The 23,614-nt window shown below is 40.0% G+C and overlaps 1 protein-coding gene across 3 annotated transcripts; it reads right to left on the bottom strand.

The window, feature by feature from the left end:
* Positions 1-1,089: 1,089 nt before the first annotated feature.
* LOC133138401 (uncharacterized) lies at positions 1,090-23,399 on the bottom strand. 3 transcript variants are annotated; one of them, XM_061257131.1, is made up of 8 exons: positions 23,272-23,399; positions 21,273-21,388; positions 20,683-20,896; positions 18,352-20,396; positions 14,707-14,843; positions 6,834-7,041; positions 4,654-4,865; positions 1,090-3,392 (listed from the first exon to the last, which is right to left on the bottom strand). In XM_061257131.1, exons 4-8 carry the CDS (start codon positions 18,560-18,562, stop codon positions 3,336-3,338), a joined length of 825 nt encoding a protein of 274 aa, XP_061113115.1. In that variant the 5' UTR covers positions 18,563-20,396; positions 20,683-20,896; positions 21,273-21,388; positions 23,272-23,399; the 3' UTR covers positions 1,090-3,335. The 3 variants fall into 3 exon arrangements, 1 of the variants encoding a protein (XP_061113115.1); XR_009709732.1 differs by having other exon boundaries at positions 1,090-4,865; positions 14,053-14,843; XR_009709733.1 differs by lacking the exon at positions 23,272-23,399 and adding an exon at positions 23,100-23,257 and having other exon boundaries at positions 1,090-4,865.
* Between the last annotated feature and the right edge of the window lie 215 nt (positions 23,400-23,614).

Below are 23,614 nucleotides of genomic sequence, written 5' to 3'. Positions count from 1 at the left end.
CAGTTTGTCCAACTGAAGAACCACAGGTCAATGTGTTCTGCTGTTTCACTGGGTGTCCCCCAGGGGTCAGTGCTGGGTCTCCTCTTATTTATCATCTACCTTCTTCCCCTTGGCACAATATTTTGTCACCATGGTGTTCACTTTCATTGCTATGTCGATGACACATGTCTACTTTTCCACTACACCCACAACTGCCATCCCCCTACCTCCCTCACCATCTGCCTCTAGGACATCAGGAATTGGATGAGCAGGAACTATCTGAAGCTCACTGGCAGCAAAACTGAGGCCCTCTAAAACTACCCTCGTCAAGGCCCAAAATTCCCCACCTCCGAACATCATCATTGATGGATTCCCTGTTCCCCTCTCCAGCCAAGTCAAGAGCCTCGGTGTCGCTCTGGACAGCACCCTTTCTTTTGCACCTCACATAAACAACATCACCCGAACTGCCTTCTTCCACCTTCGCAACATCTCCAGACTTCACCCATCCCTGTCTCAATCCAGCACTGAAGTCTTGGTCAATGCATTCATCACATCCTGGATTGATTACTGCAATGCTCTCCTTACCGGCCTCCCCTCCAAACTACTCAACAGGCTCCAAATTATTCAGAACTCGGCTGCCTGGATCATTACATGCACTAAATCATCTGAACACATCACCCCTATTCTCATCCAACTACACTGGATTCCTATACAATACCAAATTCACAATACCAAATTCACTCAATACATTCTGCTCACCTCCATGACCTTGCTCCCGCTTATCTCTCTGACCTCCTTCACCAGTACTCCCCCTCTCGCTCCCCGCACTCATCCTCTGCTGGTTTCCTATCAATCCCCACTTCACGCCTTAGCACCATGGGTGCGAGGGCTTTCAGTTGCACCGCTCCAAGGCTCTGTTCTACCCCCCCTCGCAAATTGTATCTTTATTTATGTTTGGCTGTTTTTATGGTATTCTTTTATCCATTGTAAGGTCAAATAAAATGTATTATTATTATTATTATTATTATTATTATTATTACTTTGAGCTGAATGAAAGGAGTTATATAAATGTTTATTATTATAATTATTATACACAACACAAAACCATAGTTAGTCAATATTAGGCCTTTTATTTATTTATTTATATACGATTGTTGGAATGAAGAAACCCAAATCCCATATAAACAGATGAGTTCAGTCCCAAAGAGGACATTCCAATTCTGGTCAGCATAATTCACAGGTGCAATGTGTAAAATGTGAATACATATTTGAACCAGCATACATGAGTTTTCAGGGTTAGTGACAACACCAAAACTATTTTTCATATGTATACAGGCATTCAATATTGAAACATACAGGACAAAGAGGTACATTTTATTATTTCATAGAACTGAATCAGCAGGTAATGCAGGATTAAGCTGTCACATCCGTGTTACAGCAGCAGGGGGCACTGCTGAGACATATTTGAATGAGCAAGACTGTTCACATAATAAAAAATAAGGTGAATTTATTTAATACGAGATTACCTCATCATTCTTGGACATCACAAATTGTGTGAAAAACCTATTGCCATTTTCAGCAGACCATAATCAAGAGATAAGATATGTATACCTTACTGAGCATTTATCCTCTGCATTTAACCCATCATAAAATATATATATATATATATATCCTGGAAAGACCCATGATTTGTACAGTGCAGTCTGTATGTCTTTGGACAGTGGTACAATTTCTGTCCGTTTGGCTCAGTACTCCAGTACTACATTGGATTGGAAATCAAATAATGGATATGATGTTAAAGTGCAGAATGGAGTACTTTAATTTCAGGATATTTACAGCCATATCAGGTGATCCATATAGGAAATGCATCCCTTTTCATACACTCAGTGATCACTTTATTAGGTAGACCTGTACACCAGCTTGTTAATGCAAATATTGAATCAACCTATCATGTGGCAGCAACTAAATTCATAAAGGCATGCAGACATGGTCAGGAGGTTCAGCTGTTTATCAGACCAATCTTATTTTCAGAAATCTGTGTGTGAATGTATGTGTAATCGGAAACAAATTCCACCAGAAACGCATTGTACATAATAAGCATTTTCACAGAACTTGTGATTAGTTGACACCCCTAAAATACCATATAAGGAGCTTGTAATTCCATTAAGAATTCCAAGATTAATTCCATTACAGAGATAGGCAAAGAAAAATTGAACCAGGAAAATTGAAGTGCTGTTAATGGAGGTACAAGCCAAAAAATAACAAATGCAATAAAAAGCATAGAACCAAGACTAGATAGTAAATAAGGAAGCGATTGAATACACCTGACTAATCGAAACAGTGGAGAAGAAGCCAACTGTCCCCTAAAAAGGGATGTTATCCTACATGAATCACTGGATATGGATGTAACTACCCGCAAATTAAGTGTGACCATCTGCAATTTAACCTACTTTTCATTGTTTCGTTCAAAATCCAATGTGCTAGAGTACAGTTCCAAAAGAACAGAAATCCAATGAAATCTATCTAGTTCAAATATACATATTGGCAATAATTGTTTCAAGACATTATATACACTATATTATCTACATGTTAGTCACTGATATGTACAGTACTGTGAAAAAGTTCTTAGGCACCTGTATAACATTCTGTACAGATAAGATTCTTTCAAAAATAATTCAATGAAAGGTCCTAAATAAATGTACTATACATTTTACATTACATTTGAGTAATTTGGCAGAATAGTTAAAAACTGAATCGAATCAATATTTTTTGTGACCACCCTTTGGCGTTAAAACTGCATTACTTCTCTGAGATGGCCAATGCTGTCCTGCAGTTCTATAAGACAATCAGCAGGGACGTTGTTCCAAGCATGTTGGAGAACTTACTGCAGTTCTTCTGTAGATTTTGATTGGCTCCTTGCTTCTGATCTCAGACAGCCTTGATCAAGTTTCATGTAAAATGTAGGATCATGTAAAATGCAGTCAATTGCTTACAGTAATATCTTACTTAAAAAAAAAAAATTAAATACAAAAATGTCTCTAAAATTATATCTTTTGGAAAATGAATATTTGGAAATCTCAAATGTGTTCTTTTATACTAACACACTCAAAAAAATAAAAGTATATATAATAAAGTCTAGGGTGCCTAAGACTTCTGCATGTACATGCAAAAATGAAACTGAACTCTGAAAACTGAGGAATTTAAATTCTGTTGCAACAAATGCTTCTGTAGGACACTGCTGTCGTAAGTGTAAAAGTAGTTCTGTGAAGCTCTCAGTATTTTACACAGGAATGGGGCCCTCGTCTCCCTTCAACCCCTGATTGGCTGTCCATGCTCGCCCTTCCCCCACAGTACTCTTATATCCAGATGTCCATTCTCCGTCTCTCTAGTCTCGTTCTGATTGCAAACACGCCCTGATGAAAAAGGTAACACAAACATCTCACCGTCTCACACAGCAGAAATGCAAATAAATGACAAAAACAGCAAGGCAGAAGGGCAGAAGGAGATCAGGAAGCCAGCTTGGTCAAGATATGTCACCGTTGGGATAAACACAACTGAGTTCATATCGAGCCTGCTGTGACTAGATCTTGTTGAAAAAAGTTATCCATATCCCCCATATGTGTATTTGCCCCATTAGACACTCAACTAACCAATTAACTGAAACCAACTGAACTTGATAACTCTAAACCTCACTTGTATTGATCCTTACCATGAGAGTGAAGTAGTCATCACAAAGTACACTATATGCCACAATCAAAAGAAATTCCGGAAGAGATGAGAATAATAATAATGTTGAAATATACCAGTCTGGAAATGGTTACAAAGCCCTTCCCCCGAACCATAAAGAGACATCATCTCCAAATGGAAACACTTGGAACAGTCTTCCCAGGAGTGGCTGGCCTGCCAAAATGTCTTTAAGGGTACAGTGATAACTCATCCAGGAACTCATAAAAGATCCCAGGAGACACCCAAAGAACTGCAGGCCCCTCTAGCCACAGCTAAGGTCACTTCATGACTTCTCAACAAGAAGAAGACTGGACAGGAATTGGATTCATGGGAGAGTAGCAGGACAGAAACCACTGCTTACCAAAAGAAACATCAATGCTTGGCACACATTCGCAAAAAGGAACCTGGATGATCCCCTTTGGGATAATGTCCTATGGACAGACGAGTGAAAAGTGAAGGACAGGGTTGCCTGTCAGCCTACATTATACAACAGTTTGGCTGTTCATCAGTTCATTTCCATGCAGGAGAACATGCAGTTGAGAACAAACTGAAAACTAAACTAAAGTGAACAGCACTATTATAAAACATTATGTGTTGTTTTTACTGCTTGTGCAATAAAATACAAATGTTACCATCTATAAATTCTACTGTACCATTATAACGATTATAAAAGGTTGATAAAGGAAAACAACAATAGTTGATGAAACTTCTCAAGAAAAACCACAAAACATCAGTCAGTGACATCTCAAACAATCTCCACAGGGCAAGGGTGGAGGTAGCTTAATTAACTGTTTTGAAGAAGACTTAGCAGCAATATAGAGGATATACCACAAGATGTTGGCCTTGCTGTTCCAATACTTTTGGAGGGGACTGTATTATTTAAATGAATTTTAAGTGACATTTTGGTTTTAATTCTAAAGGAAAAGTAAGTAGGACGATAATACTTACCCAGACAGCAAGGATGCAGAAAATAACTTTGACAAAGGCAATGATGGAAAAACTGGATATGACCATTAATGGGGTCACCTCCAGCACCTGGACCATGCAGGGACTACTGGATGAAGACATCACACCAGACACAGCAGCCGAAGCTGCAAGTGTGGTATCAGCAGCCACAGTAGCCAAAGCAGTGGCTGTGGTATCAGCATGGGTGATGCATTCTATAAAGAATGCACATAAAATAGGAGGTCAATTTCAGTTTCTTTGGGATGGTGATATACAGTATATCTACATGTTAAACACACACACACACACACAGAATAACAAGAAATAAAGACCACCTGCCATATTTAGAAATGCATGGCATCTAATCTATCAGTTTCACCCTTCTTCCCTCTGTTGGAATTACAGTACTGTGCAGAAGTCTTAGGCACCCTAGACTTTATTTTATATGTATATATGTTTCATTTTTTGTGTGTGTTAGTATGAAAGAATACATTTGAGATTTCCAAATATACATTTGGAATTCATTTTTTCAAAAAGTAACATATTATTGTAAGCAATTGACTACTTTTTACATAAAAACCTGATCAAGGCTGTCTGTCTAAGATCAGAAGCAAGGAGCCAACCCGAGTCTGCAGATGAACTGTGGCAAGTCCTCCAACATGCTTGGAGCAACCTCCCTGCTAATTGTCTTACAGAACTGCTGGACATCTCAGAGAAGTGATGCAGTTTTATCGCCGAAGGGTGGTCACAAAAAATATTGATTCGATTCAGTTTTTAACTATTCTGCCAAATTACTAAAATGTAATGTAAAATGTATAGTATGTTTATTTAGGACCTTGCATTTAATTATTTTTGAAAGAATCTTATAAGTACAGAGTGTTATACAGGTGCCTAAGACTTTTGCAAAGTACTATACATGGTACTGCATGTAGTGAAATTTATGTCAGAATAGATCCCATGCATTTTCAAATATGGCAGGCCTATATTTTTCTTAAATATGAAAATTTCTACAGGTCCTGAAGCACTTGTTAAGATAGATGTGATCATGAACACCAGTATGTACGATTTAAAGATATTTAAATAACAAAAAAATGCACTATTACGTTTATACAGTTTAAAGCATTTTTAATCGTGAAAATACTGGTTTAAGCAAGTGGTTTTCTGTTCCATTAGCAGAACTTCAATCTCTTTTTTATTTTTTCGACTATCTCTTTAAAAAGCCGAAATTCCATATATGGTGTTTTTGGGGCTTCCATTTATGCTAATCACGTTTGTGCACACGCCTTTGATTTACAATTACTTGGTATTTACCAACAAACACACGTGCATATGAAAAAAGCTATGTCTATGCGTGTTTCAGGAATCTGGCAAAAGTTGTTCATTCGTTTTCGATCATACATACATTTGGATACGGATTTCCGAAAATATTGATAAATGAGGCCCAGTGACTCCAAACATACATCAATATCCACACAGAATTTGTAATGAGGTAAACATCCATGTTCTGCAATGGCCATCTTAAATCTTAGACTTAAATCCCCTCAAAAACCTGTGGTCTAAACTGGATAAGGGGGGCCAGGAGTGCAAAACCCAAGGACATCAATGATTCTGAAAAGTTCTGCATGGAAGAATTGTAAAAAAAAATCACTTGCAGATATGTTCTCTAACCGTATCACAATTTATAGGCAAAGTCCCATGGCTGTCATCTTTTCCAGGGGTGTTTGCACAAAGTATTAAACCAGGGGTGGCAATAAAAAAATGATAATACTTAATGAAAAACATTGAAACATGAGAATTCCAGAATTGCAGAATTACAAAGGGGTGGAAAAAAATGAGGTGAGTCATCCTTCACCATAATCTTGAGGTTAAGTGGACGAGTGTGCATGTGATGTACACCAATTAGACAGCTCTCTCCACCACCATCACAAGGTGATATCTTGTTGGAATAGTGTTCCATCCCTCCAGTAAGTTCCAGAGACTTGCAGAATCTATATAATGTACTTGCAGTGGCCCAACAGCTTACCAAGACACTTTATGTTGGTTTTTCCCATAATTTGTCACCAGTCTTTACTATATATAATTTCTTTAAAATGGGATTTCCAATGCTAGAACACATGTGAATACACCTGTATGAAATGCAGTGATGATTCATAGATTCCTGTGTTCAGTGTCACATGCAGTACCTGATACATTGAGATGGAGCTTTGTTTCTCTGATTTTTCCACCCACGTGTGGAAACCGGAGACACTCATACTCCCCTGAGTCCTCAGGCCTGACACCGGGGATTGACAGGCTCTCCCCATCTCTCAACCAGGCCGTCCGTGCATTGTTGAAAGGCTCCTCTTCTTTGCCTTGATATTTCATGATAATCCCAGTTCGAGTCCCGTTCACCTGTAGGAATGCAAACGGAAGCAAAGAGACCCTGTAACAGCTGCCGGCAGGAATGCAAAGATAATTACAGACAGGCCCTTTAAAAAAATGCAAAGACAACGGGGTTGCTGGGTGGCTCGCAAAGTGAAGGTATCATTCTGGTATTCATTTGAGTATGCAGAATACGCTTTTAAAAACAAAAATAGTCTGCAGCTGCTGGGGTCAGGATGTGAAAGTACGAAATGTTCCACTTTTACTTCCTGTCATCAGCCTGTGTGAGCAAACAAATTCAGACAGACCTGTGAAAGTGTCAGCCTGCGTCAAATATAACATGAGCAATATAGGGATTTTAAGCAATACATGAATAAAAATACTACATGTTATATATTTTATGTGCCTCAATTCCAAACTATACTAAGTTAACAGACTTAGTTTGTGACTTCAGCTGATTACTAACACAAATCCCATGAAGAAGTGAACCAAAACTATGTTTGTAACTAAAATCTGACAGATCACTTAATTTCTCACTGGTTACATTCATGTCAAAATTCTAAACAAAATATAGTAACATGATATTCAGTCTCAATTTGGTAGTTCAGGTGTTATGGCTGTTGCTACGGTGTGTTAGTCAAAACATGGAAGGAAGCTGGCTGGACTTCTCACAACCAGTTTAATGGAAGATTGCATATGGTATAGAGAGGAACAGTGATGTACATTAATCACAGGCAGAACAATTCAGTTTATACAACAGAATGTGGACATTTACTAATATTTCTATTCCTGTCAGTAGTTATTGAAATATGAAATACATGTTCAATTGCATTCAGATCAGGTGAATTATTGGCCACTCAAGACTCAAGACTCATGAGTTTTTGTTTTGAGAAACTCCTTTGTTTCTTTAGCACTATATTTGGGATCATAGTCTTGCTGTAAGATGATGTGCCATCCAATGCATTTGGAGGTATTGGCTTGGTTTGAACTTGAGTAGATACAATGCTGCTCTTCACTTAAGAATTAATTCTGCTGCTGCTATTAGCAGTTACATCATCAATATAAGACAAGTGAACCTGTACTTGTGGTTTCACACTGTTTCACACTTTGTTCTTGCCATTACTCTCATACAGATACATTTTGGTATCATCTATCCAGAAGATGTTTTTCCCCAGAACTCATTTCTACTTGGTGAAACCAAAGTACTCTGCAGTGGCTCTGCACTCCAGCACATTGGATTTGAAATTAAAAGATGAATACGAGGTAATAATTCAGACAGTGACCTTCAATTTGAGGGTAGAGCCATGTCAGGTGATATGTGTATGAATTATATCCCTTTTTATACATACCAGCCAGGCATGTTAACAGTTTACACACAGTGATCACTTTATTAAGTAGACCTGTAGACCAGCTTATTAATGCAATTATGTAGCAGCAGATAAATGCATAAAACTTTAGTGGTCTAAAAGTTCAGCTGTTTTTCAGACCACATGTCATAATGGGGAAGAAATATGATCTAAGTGACTTTGACCGTGGAATGATTGTTGGTGTCAGACTGGGTGGTTTGAGTATTTTGAGAAAAACAAAAAACATCCAGTGAGCAGCAGTTCTGCAGGCGAAAATATAATGGAAATAACAACACATTACAATGGTGGTGTGCAGAAAAATATCTGAACACACAACGCATCAAACCTCTATATGGAGAGGCTACAACAGCAGAAGACCCATCCATCCATCCATCCATTATCTGAACCCGCTTATCCTGAACAGGGTCGCAGGGGGGCTGGAGCCTATCCCAGCATACATTGGGCGAAAGGCAGGAATACACCCTGGACGGGTCGCCAGTCCATCACAGGGCACACACACCATTCACTCACACACTCATACCTACGGGCAATTTAGACTCTCCAATCAGCCTAACATGCATGTCTTTGGACTGTGGGAGGAAACCGGAGTACCCGGAGGAAACCCACGCAGACACGGGGAGAACATGCAAACTCCGCACAGAGAGGCCCCGGCCGACGGGGATTCGAACCCAGGACCTCCTTGCTGTGAGGCGGCAGTGCTACCCACTGCACCATTCGTGCCGCCCAGCAGAAGACCAATTAATCTAAATTAATCTAATAAATAATAAAATGCTCAATGAGTGTATACAGTCCCATCCAATAGTACTGGAGTGGCAAGGCCAATTCCTTTGTTTTAGTAATATACTGAATACATTTGGGGTTGAGATAAAAACATGAACACGAGACAAGAGACAGAATTTCAGCTTTTATTTCCTGGCATGAGCAAAATTATTGGAACAAAGTGTATTGAAAGGTACAATAGGTAGGATTTTTGTGTTAAAATATTGTTACAAGCCAATTGTAAATACCTTCCTATCATTCAAAAAGGCTCACTGACATGTTGACTCACCTTCTGCCTGAAATTTCCAATTGTACTTTTAAGCAAATGAAAGCTACTTAATTTACTTAAGTTAATAAATTAAGTAGCATATCCTACAAACTATTGTATTCTTCTTTTGTGATGCTTTTTCAGACTTTTACTGCAGCCTTTTTCTGTTGTTTCTTGTTTCAGGGTTTTTTTCTTCAATCTTCAGGAGGTGATATGCACTCAATTGGATTAAGGTCTGGTGATTGAATTGGCCAGTCTAAAACCTTCCACTTTTTCTCTCTAATTAAGTCCTTTGTTGTGTTGGCAGTGTGTTTTGGATCATTGTCTTGCTGCATGATGAAGTTCCTCCCAAGTAGTTTGGACGCATTTCTCTGTAAGTTGGCAGACATAATGTTTTTCTAGACTTCTGAATTCATCTTGCTGCTACCATCATCAATAAAGATTAGTTAGCTCACTTCAGAAGCAGCCATGCGAGCCCAAGCCATGACACTTCCTTCACAGATGAGCTCATATGTTTTGCATCATGAACATGTCCCTTCTTTCTCCACACTTTGGCCTTTCCATCATCTTGGTCTCATCAGTCCATAAAACTTTGTGCCTGTACTGTCGTGAGCTACGGACCCCTTGCCAAGCTCAGACCTCACGTTCCCACGAGCAGTACCCCACGAGGAGGTGGCTCAGGGACGAACTCTCTTTTCCTTTAAGTACTTCAAATGTCCTGGAGCCCTGGTAAGTTCTACTGAACTTCCAGCCCAGTCTCGAAGGGAAGGGGTGTGATGCAAATCTGGTATATGATTTCCTGTATTCACTGTATTCCTCTAAAAGAACCTTTCTGACATATGATTATAATCAGATATACTTTATTATAATCAAAAGAATAGAGTTATACAGCTGGCAAATATCATCTTTCAGTTTGCTAATCACATACATACGTTCATATAACCCCTTTTGCTCTTTCTAATTCACCTTTCCACTAGATGTTAAATTCAAGGTGCACCCTTCAAATATTCACCATCCTCTTTGGCCTTTACCTTATCCTATGGCTCCCCCTTCACGGAGATAAAAGCTACTGAACTTCCATTAATACAATGGGTACAAACACCCCTAAAGTCTACTACTTATTTATATCGTATATAGTATCTTACTGAAAAATAAAAGACATAAAAATGAAAGGAAACTTATAACTTTAAATCACCTAACAATGCTACCTCCTATAGTATCTTACTGAAAAATAAAAGACATAAAAATGAAAGGAAACTTATAACGGTGAACTTCTATGTATTACTTTTCCTACTTTCACAAGTAATATAGATTATAATTACCACCTATGCCCTAAATATAGCCATCTCGTTTTCTGCGGGATTTGATCCCTCCTCCTTGCTGTTGATGAGCTCTTTGAACAGCTGCATTGGTTTGGGAATCTGGGGCAGGATCAGGACCCAGACTTTCGAAATACGTGACTTTGCTCCAGTCACTGGCTCCAATGCCGCAGATGTCCTTGGTGACAGCCTTCACCTGCACTTCGTACCGTGAGTGCCTGTTGTATGGGATGCTCACTGATGTGTCCGGTAAACTATACTTCTCCTGCCATTCAGAGGCCCCCCTGCTTCTGTAGCGGTATGTGTACTTCCAGCATTCTTCGAACACGTCGGGGGGTTTGCAGTTGCAGCATGTGCCTCTCCTCACTGACACTGAGGTTAGGGGGGGAGGCTTCAGGTTCTTGCGTGGATCCAGCAGGAAGGTGTTCTGTAGCGTGGAGGGACCCTGTGTCCCGTCTGTTGGCCGCCAGGTGCAGTTCATGGCTCCAAGCATGTCACAAAGCACCCAAACTCCTTCACCAGCTTTTCTGCACGATGAGGGATGCGCATGAACACCTCTTCACCATCATTGCCGCCGCCACAACTCTTGGGCTGAGTGCACACCGGGTACATCACTCTGTTCTCCATATCCATATCCTGTCCAGCTTGACTGTCGTGCGTTGCTCTCTCCTCAACAGCCCATAGATATCTTCTTTCTTCTTTTTCTTCTTTCTGCTTCTGCTTTTTTAATGTCTAAAAGCTCACTCCTTATATATCCTGAAACTTGTACAGAAGTACGAATGGGAAAACACTAGCTCTTATGCAACTTTTTTAATGAGCCTATTCATCACTTTTATCTGTCTTACTGTCCCCATACCTTAAAGGGAGTTTCCCAACACTTTATCTCATATACCCCTCCAGTAGGGAGTTTCCACCATCTCATTATACGAGTGGGAAAATACTAGCTCTTATGAAACTTTTTTACTGAGCATATTCATCACAGTTATTTGCCTCACTTGTCATAGTCTCTCCTGGACTCTCTCCAAACTTTGACATCATACAAGCCAGCAGTAAGTGCCTTCCACCAGCTCAATACATTCTTCAGGTGCTCTTTTTTTGTGGCGCCTTAAGGAATCTACAAAGGACATCCAATTAATAGCCGAGTGTAATTCATCACCCAACTCCTCTACAGTCAGTCCTTTGAATCTATCCAATAAATTATCAGATTATCATTTCCCCATCATCTATATTGTTTTCCTTTTTGCTTTAACCAGGCTCCTCCCCTGTAGGGTTGGGGTATTCCCCGACTGCTCGCTCAGCTTGTTGAATCTGCTCGCTCAGCATGTTGAATCTCCTCCAAGGTCATGCTGAAACTCATTCTATGCATGGCCTCAGTCTTTAACCTTGCTCCTTAGTACTATAAATCTAAGTCCCCCGAATTCAGACTCCCCTGCTGATAATTAGGGCTGCTCATCACTGCATATTTTTCCTCTTACGGGCGTTCTTGCTACCACCTCAATGGCATGTGCGAGGGGTTAACAATGCATTCCTGCCTAACCCATCCCTGTCAATCTCTCATCAGGCGGGCCTAGGGCCGGGTCCTCGACAGTACTTCTTTGCAAATTGTACGTTTGCCTTCTGATTTTTTTTACTACTGATGAGTAGTTTGCATCTTGTGGTACAGTGTCGAGGACCCGGCCCTAGGCCCCCCTGATGAGAGATTGACGGGGGATGGGTTAGAAAGGAATGCATTGTTAACCCCTCGCACACGCCATCGAGGTGGTAGTAAGAACGCCCGTAAGAAGAAAAATATGTGGTTCAGAGAATGAGCAGCCATACTTGTCAGTAGAGGAGTCTGAAGTCGGGGGACTTAGATTTAGGGTTTTAAGGAGCAAGGTTAAAGTTCTGACTGAGAATACCCCAACCCTACAGGGGAGGGGCACAATGCCTGGCTAAAGAAAAACAAAAATAAGGAAAACGGAAGGGATGTCAATACCGAAAGAAAATTAATGATTAATGGCGGATGATTTACACTCAGCTATTGGCTGGATGTCCTTTGTAGATCCCTTAAGGCGCCACAAAAAGGGGCACCTGAAGAGGGTGTTGGGATGGTGGCAGGCTTTAACGTCTGGCTTGCATGAGATCAAAGTTTGGAGGAAGTCAAGGAGAGATTATGAAACTGACACAGACACCAGTGATGAATAGGTTCATTAAAAACAACATAAGGGCTAGTGTTTTTCCACTTGTATATTAAGATGGTGGAAATTCCCAAACCAGAGGGGCCCATGAAATAAAATATTGGGGACAGTTCTTTTGAGGTATGAGAAAATGACAATTGGAAAAACAGAAATAATGAATATGATCATTAAAAAACAGGTTATATAAAAGATAAATGTCTTCCCGCTTGACATAATGGGGGCATTTCTTATCAAAAAAGGTACACTTTTGTATGCAAAAAAGATATATAAGGAATAAGCTTTTAGACCTTAGAGCAGGATCCCAGAATTCGGCTTCAGAAGATATCTACGAGCTGGTGAAGAAAGAGCCACACAGAACAATTATAACCAAGCTGGAGTGGTAATTATAATCTATATTACTTGTAGAAGTAGGAAAAGTAACATATTATAAGTTTACTTTTATATATCTTTTATTTCTCATTAGGGTACTATATAAAGTAGAAAAATGTAGAGAAATTATCATATTTAGATAAATATAATATTATAGGAATAGTTTCTTTTTAAACGTCAAGAAGGGGGAGCTATAGGATAAGGCTAAGGCCAAAGAGGATGGATATAGGAAGGGTGTACCTTGATTTTTAAACATCGTGGTGGAAAGGTAATTTAGAAAGAGCTAAGAGGGGTATATGTAACTTGCATGTGATTAGCAAACTGCAAAAGATGATATGTACACTGTAATCTGTACAACTCTATTCTTTTGATTGATTATAATAAAATATATCTTACTATAATCATATGTGACAAAGAGTCTTTAGAGGGAATACATTGAATACAGGACATCGATTACCAGATTTGCATCACACCCTTCACTTCGAGACTGGGCTGGAAGTTCAGTAGAACTTACCAGGGCTCCAGGACGTTTGGAGTACTTGAGTTCGTCCCCGAGACACCTCCTCGTGGGGTACTGCTCGTGGGAACGTGAGGTCTGAGCTCGGCAAGGGGTCCGTGGCTCAACAGTCTCTATACTATTACTCTCCACATCTTCTTTGAACAGTTGATTGAGATACTTTCACCCCTGCCCTGTGGAGTTTATTTGTGATGCCACTGCCTGATGTTTTGGAGCTTGTTTCACAGCTCTCACAATGTTTCTGTCATCGACTGCTATTCCTTACCTTGATCGACCTGGTCGAGGTCTGTTGCTCAGTACTCAAGGTTTCTTTCTTTTTTAGGACATTCCAAGTTGTTGTACAAGCCATCCCCAATGGTTGTGCAATAGCAGTGATCAATTTCCCCTCTTTTCCCAGCTTCAAAATTGTTTGCTTTTCTCCCAAAGACAGCTCTCTGGTCTTCATGTTGGTTTATCCTTTCTAACACAAATTCAGTCTTCAAAGGCAAAACCCAAGGTTAAAACCAGGTGTAAACATTCAAAACTATTTATTGTTCAACCAATCAATCTAACAGGACATATCCAGGCAAAAGAAACACCAGTCAGTCACATATTCAAATACATTTGCTCACCTAAAGATTGGGAGGTCAGATACAACAGGTCATAAGTTGTTTAACAAATCTAAATAAAAATACCAGGCAATAAAAGCTGAAATTCAGAATGTGATCTCATGTACATCTTTTTGCCTTCAGTGTAGAGCAAAAACAAAGGAATTGACCTTCCTGTTCCAATACTTTTGGAGGGGACTGTATATCCTACCAAGAAATACTATTTCATTTGCATTAAAGGGGTATTGAGGAGCATATGCATCTGCAAGGGTTAAAAACAGCTCATATTCGAAAAAGATTTTTAGGCATATCTTGGGGCGCCTGAAGCCTACCTTGTACCAAGTGACATACCGGTACGGTTCAGCCGGATGGGTAGCATCACAGGGCAGTATGACATTTTCTCTGCACTTGGCGTGAATCGAGGTCATAGCCTCCGAGCTCCGCAGGATCATGACGACAAGCAAATATACTGTTGAAGCACACAGAAACGATCTCGTTGTAGCCTACTTTCATGCACAGCTCTATGTTTGCAGGTGCATCTTTCTGTAGACTGGCATCAATTAAACTTCATGAACCTTTCGCCTTTTTCAATGAAAATGATTCCCTGTGGAGTAGGGTGAAGTCAGGTAATTCGGGACACTTTTCGGCTCATCGTATTTCACACCATAAAAAAAGCTATGGATGCTAAGCTCAACTTTCAAATATGTTTCTTTTTTATTAAGTCAGGTCTCCTCTATCATTCTGTGTTGGAATTGCTTTAGTCCTAGAGCTATTTACATATCAGATGTTCCTCTCCGAAACAAGCGTACTGTGATCAGGTAAAATGGGCCACCTATTCAGTTAAAATGGGCCAGTGAAACTGGACATCAAAAACCATTAATATTCTTTCTTTAATTTTTAGATGAAGGCATCATAACATTACATTACATTATTGGCATTTGGCAGACGCTCTTATCCAGAGCGACGTACAACAAAGTGCATACCCATAACCAGGGATAAGTTCATAACAAGTGTGTGGGGGTGTGTGGGTCTGATTTGCACCAATGTGTGAATGATGTGGGGGTGGATCTGTGGGTGTTTAACAAAATATTGAAATAACATGAAAGAGCAATTACATGAAAACACACAAATTACATTCAAAAACTAAACTCGTACTTGAACGTGTGTGTGCCTGTGTGTGTGAAGAATTTGTGTGTGCATCTGTGCATGTGTGCCTGCATGCACATGTGCGTGCATGTAGCCTATTTGAGCATGTGTGTGTTTGTGTGAGCATATGCATGTATGCAAGTGACTGTGTGTGTGTGTGTTTTTGTGTGTATGTACATTTCTCTATAAAGGTCTATATAATATGACATATCCAGGCTTCAATATTTTCAATAATATTTTAATTAAAATATCTGCTGTCAATGCAGAAGGTGGCCCATTTAAACTGAAATTATAGGCTCATTTTATCTAACACATTAAGTGAAAATGAGCCAGTAACTAAAATTGCATTTAATAAAAAAATGTACGTTTATTTAGCATAATATCACTTTTTTTATGAAAGAGACCATCAATACACAGAGGCCATCAAGACACTGAAACTTTACTTCTAAATGTTCATTTGTTTCTAATTCATATATCAACCACATAACTGAAAGCTAAAACTTAGCATGTAAGGCATGGGTGTCAAACTCCAAATTTGGCCCGCAGTGTAATTATATTTGGCCCGCGAGTCAATATCAAATTACTATTAGAGCTGGCCCGCCGGTATTATCTAACAGCGCATTCACCGCTAATACTACAAATCCCATAATGCTCTGCTGTTGTTTTGGCGCGTCAATCAGGACAGGACCCAGACATGCCCTCTCCTGTGTGTCAGTAGCGATCCGTGCTTCGGCAGGAAAGCCCCCGCTCACCCCGCCTCCCCGTGCCTCTCTCCCAGACCACGCCGCGACCTCATACTACAACTGTCACCGTGTTACCCCTTCCCAAAAATGTCGAAAAGAAAGGCAGAAAACAGAACTTTTCTGGACAGGTGGGAGGCAGAATATCTGTTTACATATGTAAAAGACAGACCTGTTTGTCTTGTTTTAGGGAGGGCAAAGTGGAGCTTTAGAATGTAGACCGCTGTGTGTGCACGTGAGCTCGCCAATACATTTCTCACAGAAAACGTAATTTGTCCACTTTTTTACTTCACAGTAGAGGTGATCAAACTTACAATAACTAAGAGCTAGTGTGTTCTAAGCCTTTACTGGTCCCTGTACGATGTTAGCATGATGTAGCTAGCATACGCGAATAGCACAAAGCCATACAATTTGCTTTTTAACGGCACTTGGTCATTCAAACGATATAAATAAAAGCATTCGATTAAGTTCGACGGCACCGGAATTTTCTGTCGTACCGTCCATAAATGGCAAAAGTCCCACCATAGGATTCATTTAAATCTTTAAAAGTTATACATTTTCTGAATCGTCATTAATTCATCCTGTTTCTATCAGTGATTCGGCGTGATCGGACAGTTCTGTAGCTATGTAAATGACGGATACAGCACTGTTATTTGCTACCTAAACTTTGCTCGAGAGCGTTAACATGATTGAAGTCTGACATGTCTATTGTCAAAATCCATTGAAACTATTAAAAAGTAACCAGGGACTTTGGACTTATAAGGCTGGACATACCGAGTACCCAGCAAAAATATTGACCTGGCTACAGTCACACTTTTGACAGTTCGAACTGCCATCAACTGCCATGTATGAGCGCGTGAAGTAAACCAGTAAAAGCTATTGTTGCGTCACCATTTTCGATCTCCATAAATGTAAACAATGGAATGGCAGTGAAATCTGCCTGTTTTTCGGTGCCGTCGGGGTCCAGCATTTAACATTGATGGAACCGCCGTGTGCGCACAGTTTGCTGAAAAACTCAGTGTACTCGGCGCTGAGTTTAGCCGGCGATTTGCCGACTTTGATGTCCAGAAATGTAGATTTGAACTGCTTAGTAATCCTTCGCAGTTGATGTGGAAAACGCACCAACCAACCTCCAAATGGAGCTGATTGAACTCCAGTGTAATGACACGCTGAAGTCAAAGTATGATGCTGTTGGCGCCGCACAGTTTCCACAGTTCATCGCTGACACAATGCCTCAGCTCCGCACCCAAGCTGCTCAATTGCTCTCCATGTTCGGCAGCACTTATCTATGTGAGCAACTTTTCTCCTTGATGAAGATGACGAAAACATCTCACAGGAGACGTCTGACTGATGAACACCTTCGTTCGATACTGAGGGTTTCCTCAGCTCAGAGCCTGAGCCCAGACATTGATGAACTAGCATCCAAGAAAAGATGCCAGGTATCTGGCTTGGGCACATCAGATTAGATCAGTGTGTCGCAAACTGAGCAATAATTAACGTTTTCTTTATGCACTAAACCTCAGAAGGCTGCAAATAGAAAAGAGGCATACAATTTTTATTTAAATTTTATTTTATATGCCATTGATATGTTTATTTTATTTTATTTGAAATTCGAAGTTATATAAGCGTTGCTTGTTTCATATTCAATGTTAAAGCAAAACTTGTTGGGGTCCATATTAAAAGGTTCATTTGTTCAACGTTGGCCCGCGGCTTTGTTTAATTTTAAATTTTGGCCCACTGTGTATTTGAGTTTGACACCCCTGATGTAAGGGCACTCATCACGACGTTCTCTTCACCAGTCTCCGTATCAAACGTTACCCCGCCGTCTCAACGTAAGACCAAACAAATGTGTGCCAACAGTTAGACGATTTACAGCGATTGCCTATTAAAGCGCCAAGACTTATCTAACCGCCTTATCTGGCCCATTTTAACTGATGGCCCAACTTACATGACTTCACCCTAGCATATCTGTCACATATTAGTCATTACAAATGAAATGTATTAATCGAAATCAATTGTTTTACGATCCGAATGAACGGGGTTATTTTGTTCAACACGCGAAAAATGCAAATAAATGCTACTAAAACTTACATGAACTAGGCAGAACACATCTTGAAAACATCTTTGTCGATAGTCTCGCTGTGAAGAGAAAGCCCCTCACAATGTTTCCATTGCTATGATAACCCACTCGCCCACTTCCCGTAAACGCAGTTTCGCATTCACTGTGAAGACCGGTTTCCCGTAATTCTCTGGTTCGCAGTTTGAAAACATTAATTTTAATGTCCGCAATTGTTTTGTACATTTAGGCGGCTATAATGATTTAAGTCATTCCATTGTACCAACCAGCCCCAACAAGGAGGGTACCAACTGTATACACTCACATATCACTTTACATTTTTACTTTATTGCGATGATCAAATCAGCCAATTGTGTGGCAGCAGTGCATTGCATACCATCAGATACGGGTCAGGAGCTTCAGTTAATGTTGTGCCTTGCTGGCTGGTATACTCACGTGTCATCAGGCCACTGCAAATAGTCTAGAACGCTGCTGCCCACCTGGTTATCAACTTTCCAATGAAGGCCAAGCCTTCCTGGGGTCGTCTGCGTTCACTTCAAATCTCTCCCAAACTTACCAAGCCACAAATGACCCCACTATATACACCAACCAGGCATCCCCATTTAGCATCCTTCTTCCAGGTGGCTGTCCATCGCATAATACCCCTTCTGGCCCACTGGACGAACAACCTTCCCTAATCAGTCAGGCAGGCATATTCATTGGCTTCTTCTGCAAATGCTTCAAAACTCACGTTGGCAAATTACACATCAATGTTTCAGTTTAGCTCAGTGTTTTCATCGATTAAAAAAATGAACTGTCCTTTATCTCACAGGTATTGAGGGATGCATCTTGAAGTATAAGAACATGCATAAGTACTATGGCAGTGACACAATTTTTGTTCTTTTGGCTCTGTACTCCAGCACATTGGATTTGAAATGAAACAATGAATGCGGAGACTGTCAACTTCCATGTATTTTTTTTCTTTGTCTGTGTATTTGGGGAAAAACATTGGACCAGGTAAAAATAATGAAAAATAGATATAGCATAGATAGAACATCAAATATATGAGGAATTATTCTGTATTGGCTGTCAAGCATGATTGGATCAAGTGGGAAAATAGGCTTTTTTATAGAAAAAAAAACCCTTTTTAACCCTTCAAGAAACATGTTTGGAAAAAAAATGTATGCTCTCTTTGCTGACAACGACTGCCTTTTGCAAAAACGTATATTTCCTTGTTTTTTTTTAACACAGAACCGGACAAAGACCATTGAAAAAATACAATTACCCTTCTCAGGTAATAATATCCCATTTTTTTGGCTGTATTTGCTTAGCCCCGTTACCAAACTTTATTCAAAGCATATTAAATAAATCCCTTTCCCCTCAAAAAAAAAAAATATATATTTTTTTAAAGAAATGTCCAAATAAGTACTATTTATATAAGAAAAAGGAACCTACTGCCTAATTTGCCAAAAAGCCAAATAGAATCTAACACCATATCAAGCCTGGTCTTGAAAATGCTCAGTGTTTCTGTCTGCACTACAGACATATTAAAAACATTTAACCGGGGTGAATGTTTTCAGGTAACAGGGTTGAGTGAATATTATGGGACACAATTAAAATAAACATTTTTCTTAACCTATAATGACCTCATGAAGAAGTTTCAAGCATGAGATATGATATGGACCCACAATAATGCAAGATTATTTTCCTTTACTTTACATGTATTTTTGTACACAAATGGCACCCTAATTTGGTAACTTGAAAACAGGATATACAGGGTGTAAAAATACACACATAATTCACCCAATTCTACAGGCTTTTAACATGTTCATTGGTTCACCTGTATTCCGTAAACATGACATTTTAACCTTTCCGCAATTTCACGTCAGAAGTGAACTATATTTCTCATGTTGTCGCGATTTACATTTCCAAATTGCCACTGACAATAATACAGCAAGCAGGAGAGCCATAGCACCCATGCCTGCCATCACGTAATACGCCAGATTATCCGCAAGGCTGGAACTTGAGAGCTTCACAGGCAGTACCTTTGTCAAGTGGGGCTCCTGTGGCTCTGGGCATCCTGAATATCAAACAATAAGACACTTCAGTATTGTGCCCTTCAAGACTCAAAGATCAGATAATACAAGAGGAAATACAAAAAAATATATAGATGGGGATAAATGCATTCCAAACTCTGTAGAGCAGAATATCTGACATAGCAGATACCTGATTTAGGAAGCATCCGAGCATCCAAGCTTTACACTGAAACAGCAATTTACTGTAAAATTAATGTGAAAATAAGTCTTGCTTTACACCAACATTTTTCCCCTTATTTAGACTAGGCAAATCTCAAACCCTGGACTTACCTTGAGGATAATAGCTGCATTCTCCTTCCTGAATCTTGTGCCCAACAGGAGGCCAAAGAGTGCATTGGTATGTACCACAATCATTTATGGCTGAGATGGGAAGAATGAGTGACAGGTCCTCTCCAATCTGGTATGAGTGGTTTGCAGATTTATAGATGACAGTCTGGTTGGTGTTCAGGTATTTCAGCACCAGCCCAGTCAAACCTTCCTCTACCTACAACATGTTTACAACATAAACTTAGAGCACATTTCCAAGATTTGTATTAAATATAGATTTAATAATACACAGGCTAGCACATGAAGTCAGTTTCACAGATGCAGATTAAGCCAAGTCCAAGACTAAATTCTATTTCAATTCAATTTCTCCATACAAAGCTCAATTTAGTCCAGGACTAATGCTGCCTTCCAGACAACTCTTGAAATACAAATTTTCCCACTTCCTACTAGGACTAGAACAATAGAAGGGTACTTAATTTCTGCATGCACACTGGCCCGCCAGGACTGGAGTTGCCGATTAAACTGCAATGTAGAGAGTATATAAACAGATTCCTGACAGCATGTCTGTGTATTAAGAACATTATGTGACATACCTTGTACCAACTAATTTTTCTGTACATCAGCCCTGGCTCCAGGTGAGCTCTGCATGGTAACTTTGTTGTATTGTAGCACTCCCCATGAGGACTGACGAGCAGTACAAGGTCAAATGCTGGAATTAAACAAAACAAGTGAGATAAGAACTTCAGAACAGCCAAAAAATATTGCACTTAAAGTGAGCTGAAGCCAGGACAGTCTTCAGTGACAATTCTTACATGCACATGGTAACCACCAACCTACACTCAGTGAGCAATGTATTAGGTAGACCTGTACACCAGCTTGTTAATGCAAATATTTAATCAGCCAAACATGTGGCAGCAACTAAATGCAAAAACCATGCAGACATGGTCAAGAGCTTCAGCTGTTGTTCAGACCAAACATCAGAACGGGGAAGAAATGTGATCCAAGTGATTTTGACCATGGAATGGTGTCAGGGTGGTGTGAGTATCTCAGGAAATGCTGATCTCCTGGGATTTTCATGCTCGACAGTCTCTAGAGTTTGCAGAGAATGGTGCAAAAAATAAAATAAAACATCCAGTGGGCAGCAGTTCTGCGGTCAAAAACACGTTGTTCATGAGAAAGGTCAGAGGAGAAGGGTGACAAAGCTGCCAAGAAGCTGGCAGTAACGCAAATAACCACGTTACAACAGTGGTATGCAGAAGAGCATCTCTGAACACACAACGCTTCAAACCTCTAAGTGGATATACTATAGCCATCGAAGACCAATAAGTCTAAAATGTTGCATATTTTATAGGAAAACATTTCAAATTCAAGATTTAAGATTCTGCATCACGATTTGCACACGTGCCGTTGAGGGTGTAACTCTGCAGACTACTTCTCAGTCCCACCAATCACAAAGCTGGACAAAGATGGGCGGAGAGAAAAACAATTCTGTAAAAGTCTGCTCAAGGCTAAGTCTACCTCTTCGGTACAGTTTCGTTCGTGAGTACTACGATCCGAGTTTTCGAACTAAAACTTACTTGCATAACTGTAGGCGCAATACATCATAGTTATTTTTACAATACATCAATGTGCATTTCCCTCAGAACTGCGTTGTGTAGCTGGCTTTTAAAAACTACGACGAAAAAGCACAATGATCTCACAGATACACCGATTATCCACCGAATCAATTCCATTCAATATCGAATCGACTTCGATTCGATTACTTATTCAAACACCGAAATGTCGGTTAACCGCTCAGCACTATTAACCACTGTAATAATTTGACATTTAAATTAATTACGGTTTTATTTTCCTCGGATTAATACGCTAGGAGTGACATCAACGAATGCTGTCTAAAAGAGGGATAATTCGGCCCAGCAATGTTCGCCTTTTCCTACCCCTAAGTGTACCGACTGCCTAAAAGCTCAATAGATTCTAACCGTATCAAGCTTGGTCTTGAAAACGCCACTGTTTCTGATTCCACTACAAGCTACTGGCAAGCTATTCCACACATTGACAACTCGCTGTGATAGCCTATAGCACATGGTTACGGTTTACACGAAATACTAAATTAATATTAAAAGAGGGCATTATAAACCAATAACTAGACTGGGTGATATTCTGAGGCTTGTTTACGCTGTGAACCTGTCCAATGCTGCGACGGTGCGAACGAGAAACATAATGCTCGGTGTACTTGACGGAAGTACAAATTAACGAACGACTGAGCCAAACAAACGAATCTTTCCAACGAAGGAGTCAAAAGATACGGCTCTAAACTCAGAGTTCCCATCCCTAATAAGGATACTTTCTCATTTCTAACAGCCAATGTGCGCCACCTATCAAAATAAGCCCACCTAAAAACAGAAACTAACGTAACTAACCAGGGTGGGTGCTACCTTTCGATCCAATATGGCTCTCCAACTCCTTAACAACAACAGGAACGCAATACAACTTTAGCGATAAAAAGGATTGTGCAGTTTGCAAATAAAATATAACCTAACCGTGCACTTGCAATACTATGCAAAATACAGTTTACTACCTATGAATACTTACAGATTAACTGCAGAATGCTGCGTATTTTATAGAAAAACATTTCAAATTCAAGATTCTTTGTCGTTGCACAAGTGTGGTTACGTCACAATTTGCACACGTACGCATTTGCGGGATTTGCACACGACACTGGGAGGGGCCAGGAAGTGAAGCGCCTTCTTTTTTTATTTTTATAACAACATTCATACACACACTCACACCGACGGCGACCAGCTCGTCAGGAGCATTTGGGGGTTAGGTGTCTTGCTCAGGGACGCTTCGACACAGCCCGGGCGGGGGATCGAACCTCCGACTGCCAGACAACTGATCTTACTGCCTGAGCCATGCCGCCCCCCAGACACCGGAA

This window comes from Conger conger, chromosome 10, assembly GCF_963514075.1.
Source record: "Conger conger chromosome 10, fConCon1.1, whole genome shotgun sequence".
NCBI lineage: Eukaryota > Metazoa > Chordata > Actinopteri > Anguilliformes > Congridae > Conger > Conger conger.
The sequence above is the reverse complement of the archived record's forward strand: the minus strand, read 5'-3'. Positions and strand labels throughout refer to the sequence as shown.

Bases quoted from the DNA above. Each gene is read 5' to 3' on its own strand.
- LOC133138401 (XM_061257131.1), bottom strand. From the start codon at position 18,562: ATGTACAAAACAATTGCGGACATTAAAATTAATGTTTTCAAACTGCGA. The intron at 14,844-18,351 runs GTAAGTTTTAGT...GTGCTTCAACAG, and splicing joins ATGTGTTCTGCCTAGTTCAT to TATATTTGCTTGTCGTCATG. The intron at 3,393-4,653 runs GTAAGTATTATC...CTTTTTCATCAG, and splicing joins TCTGCATCCTTGCTGTCTGG to GGCGTGTTTGCAATCAGAAC.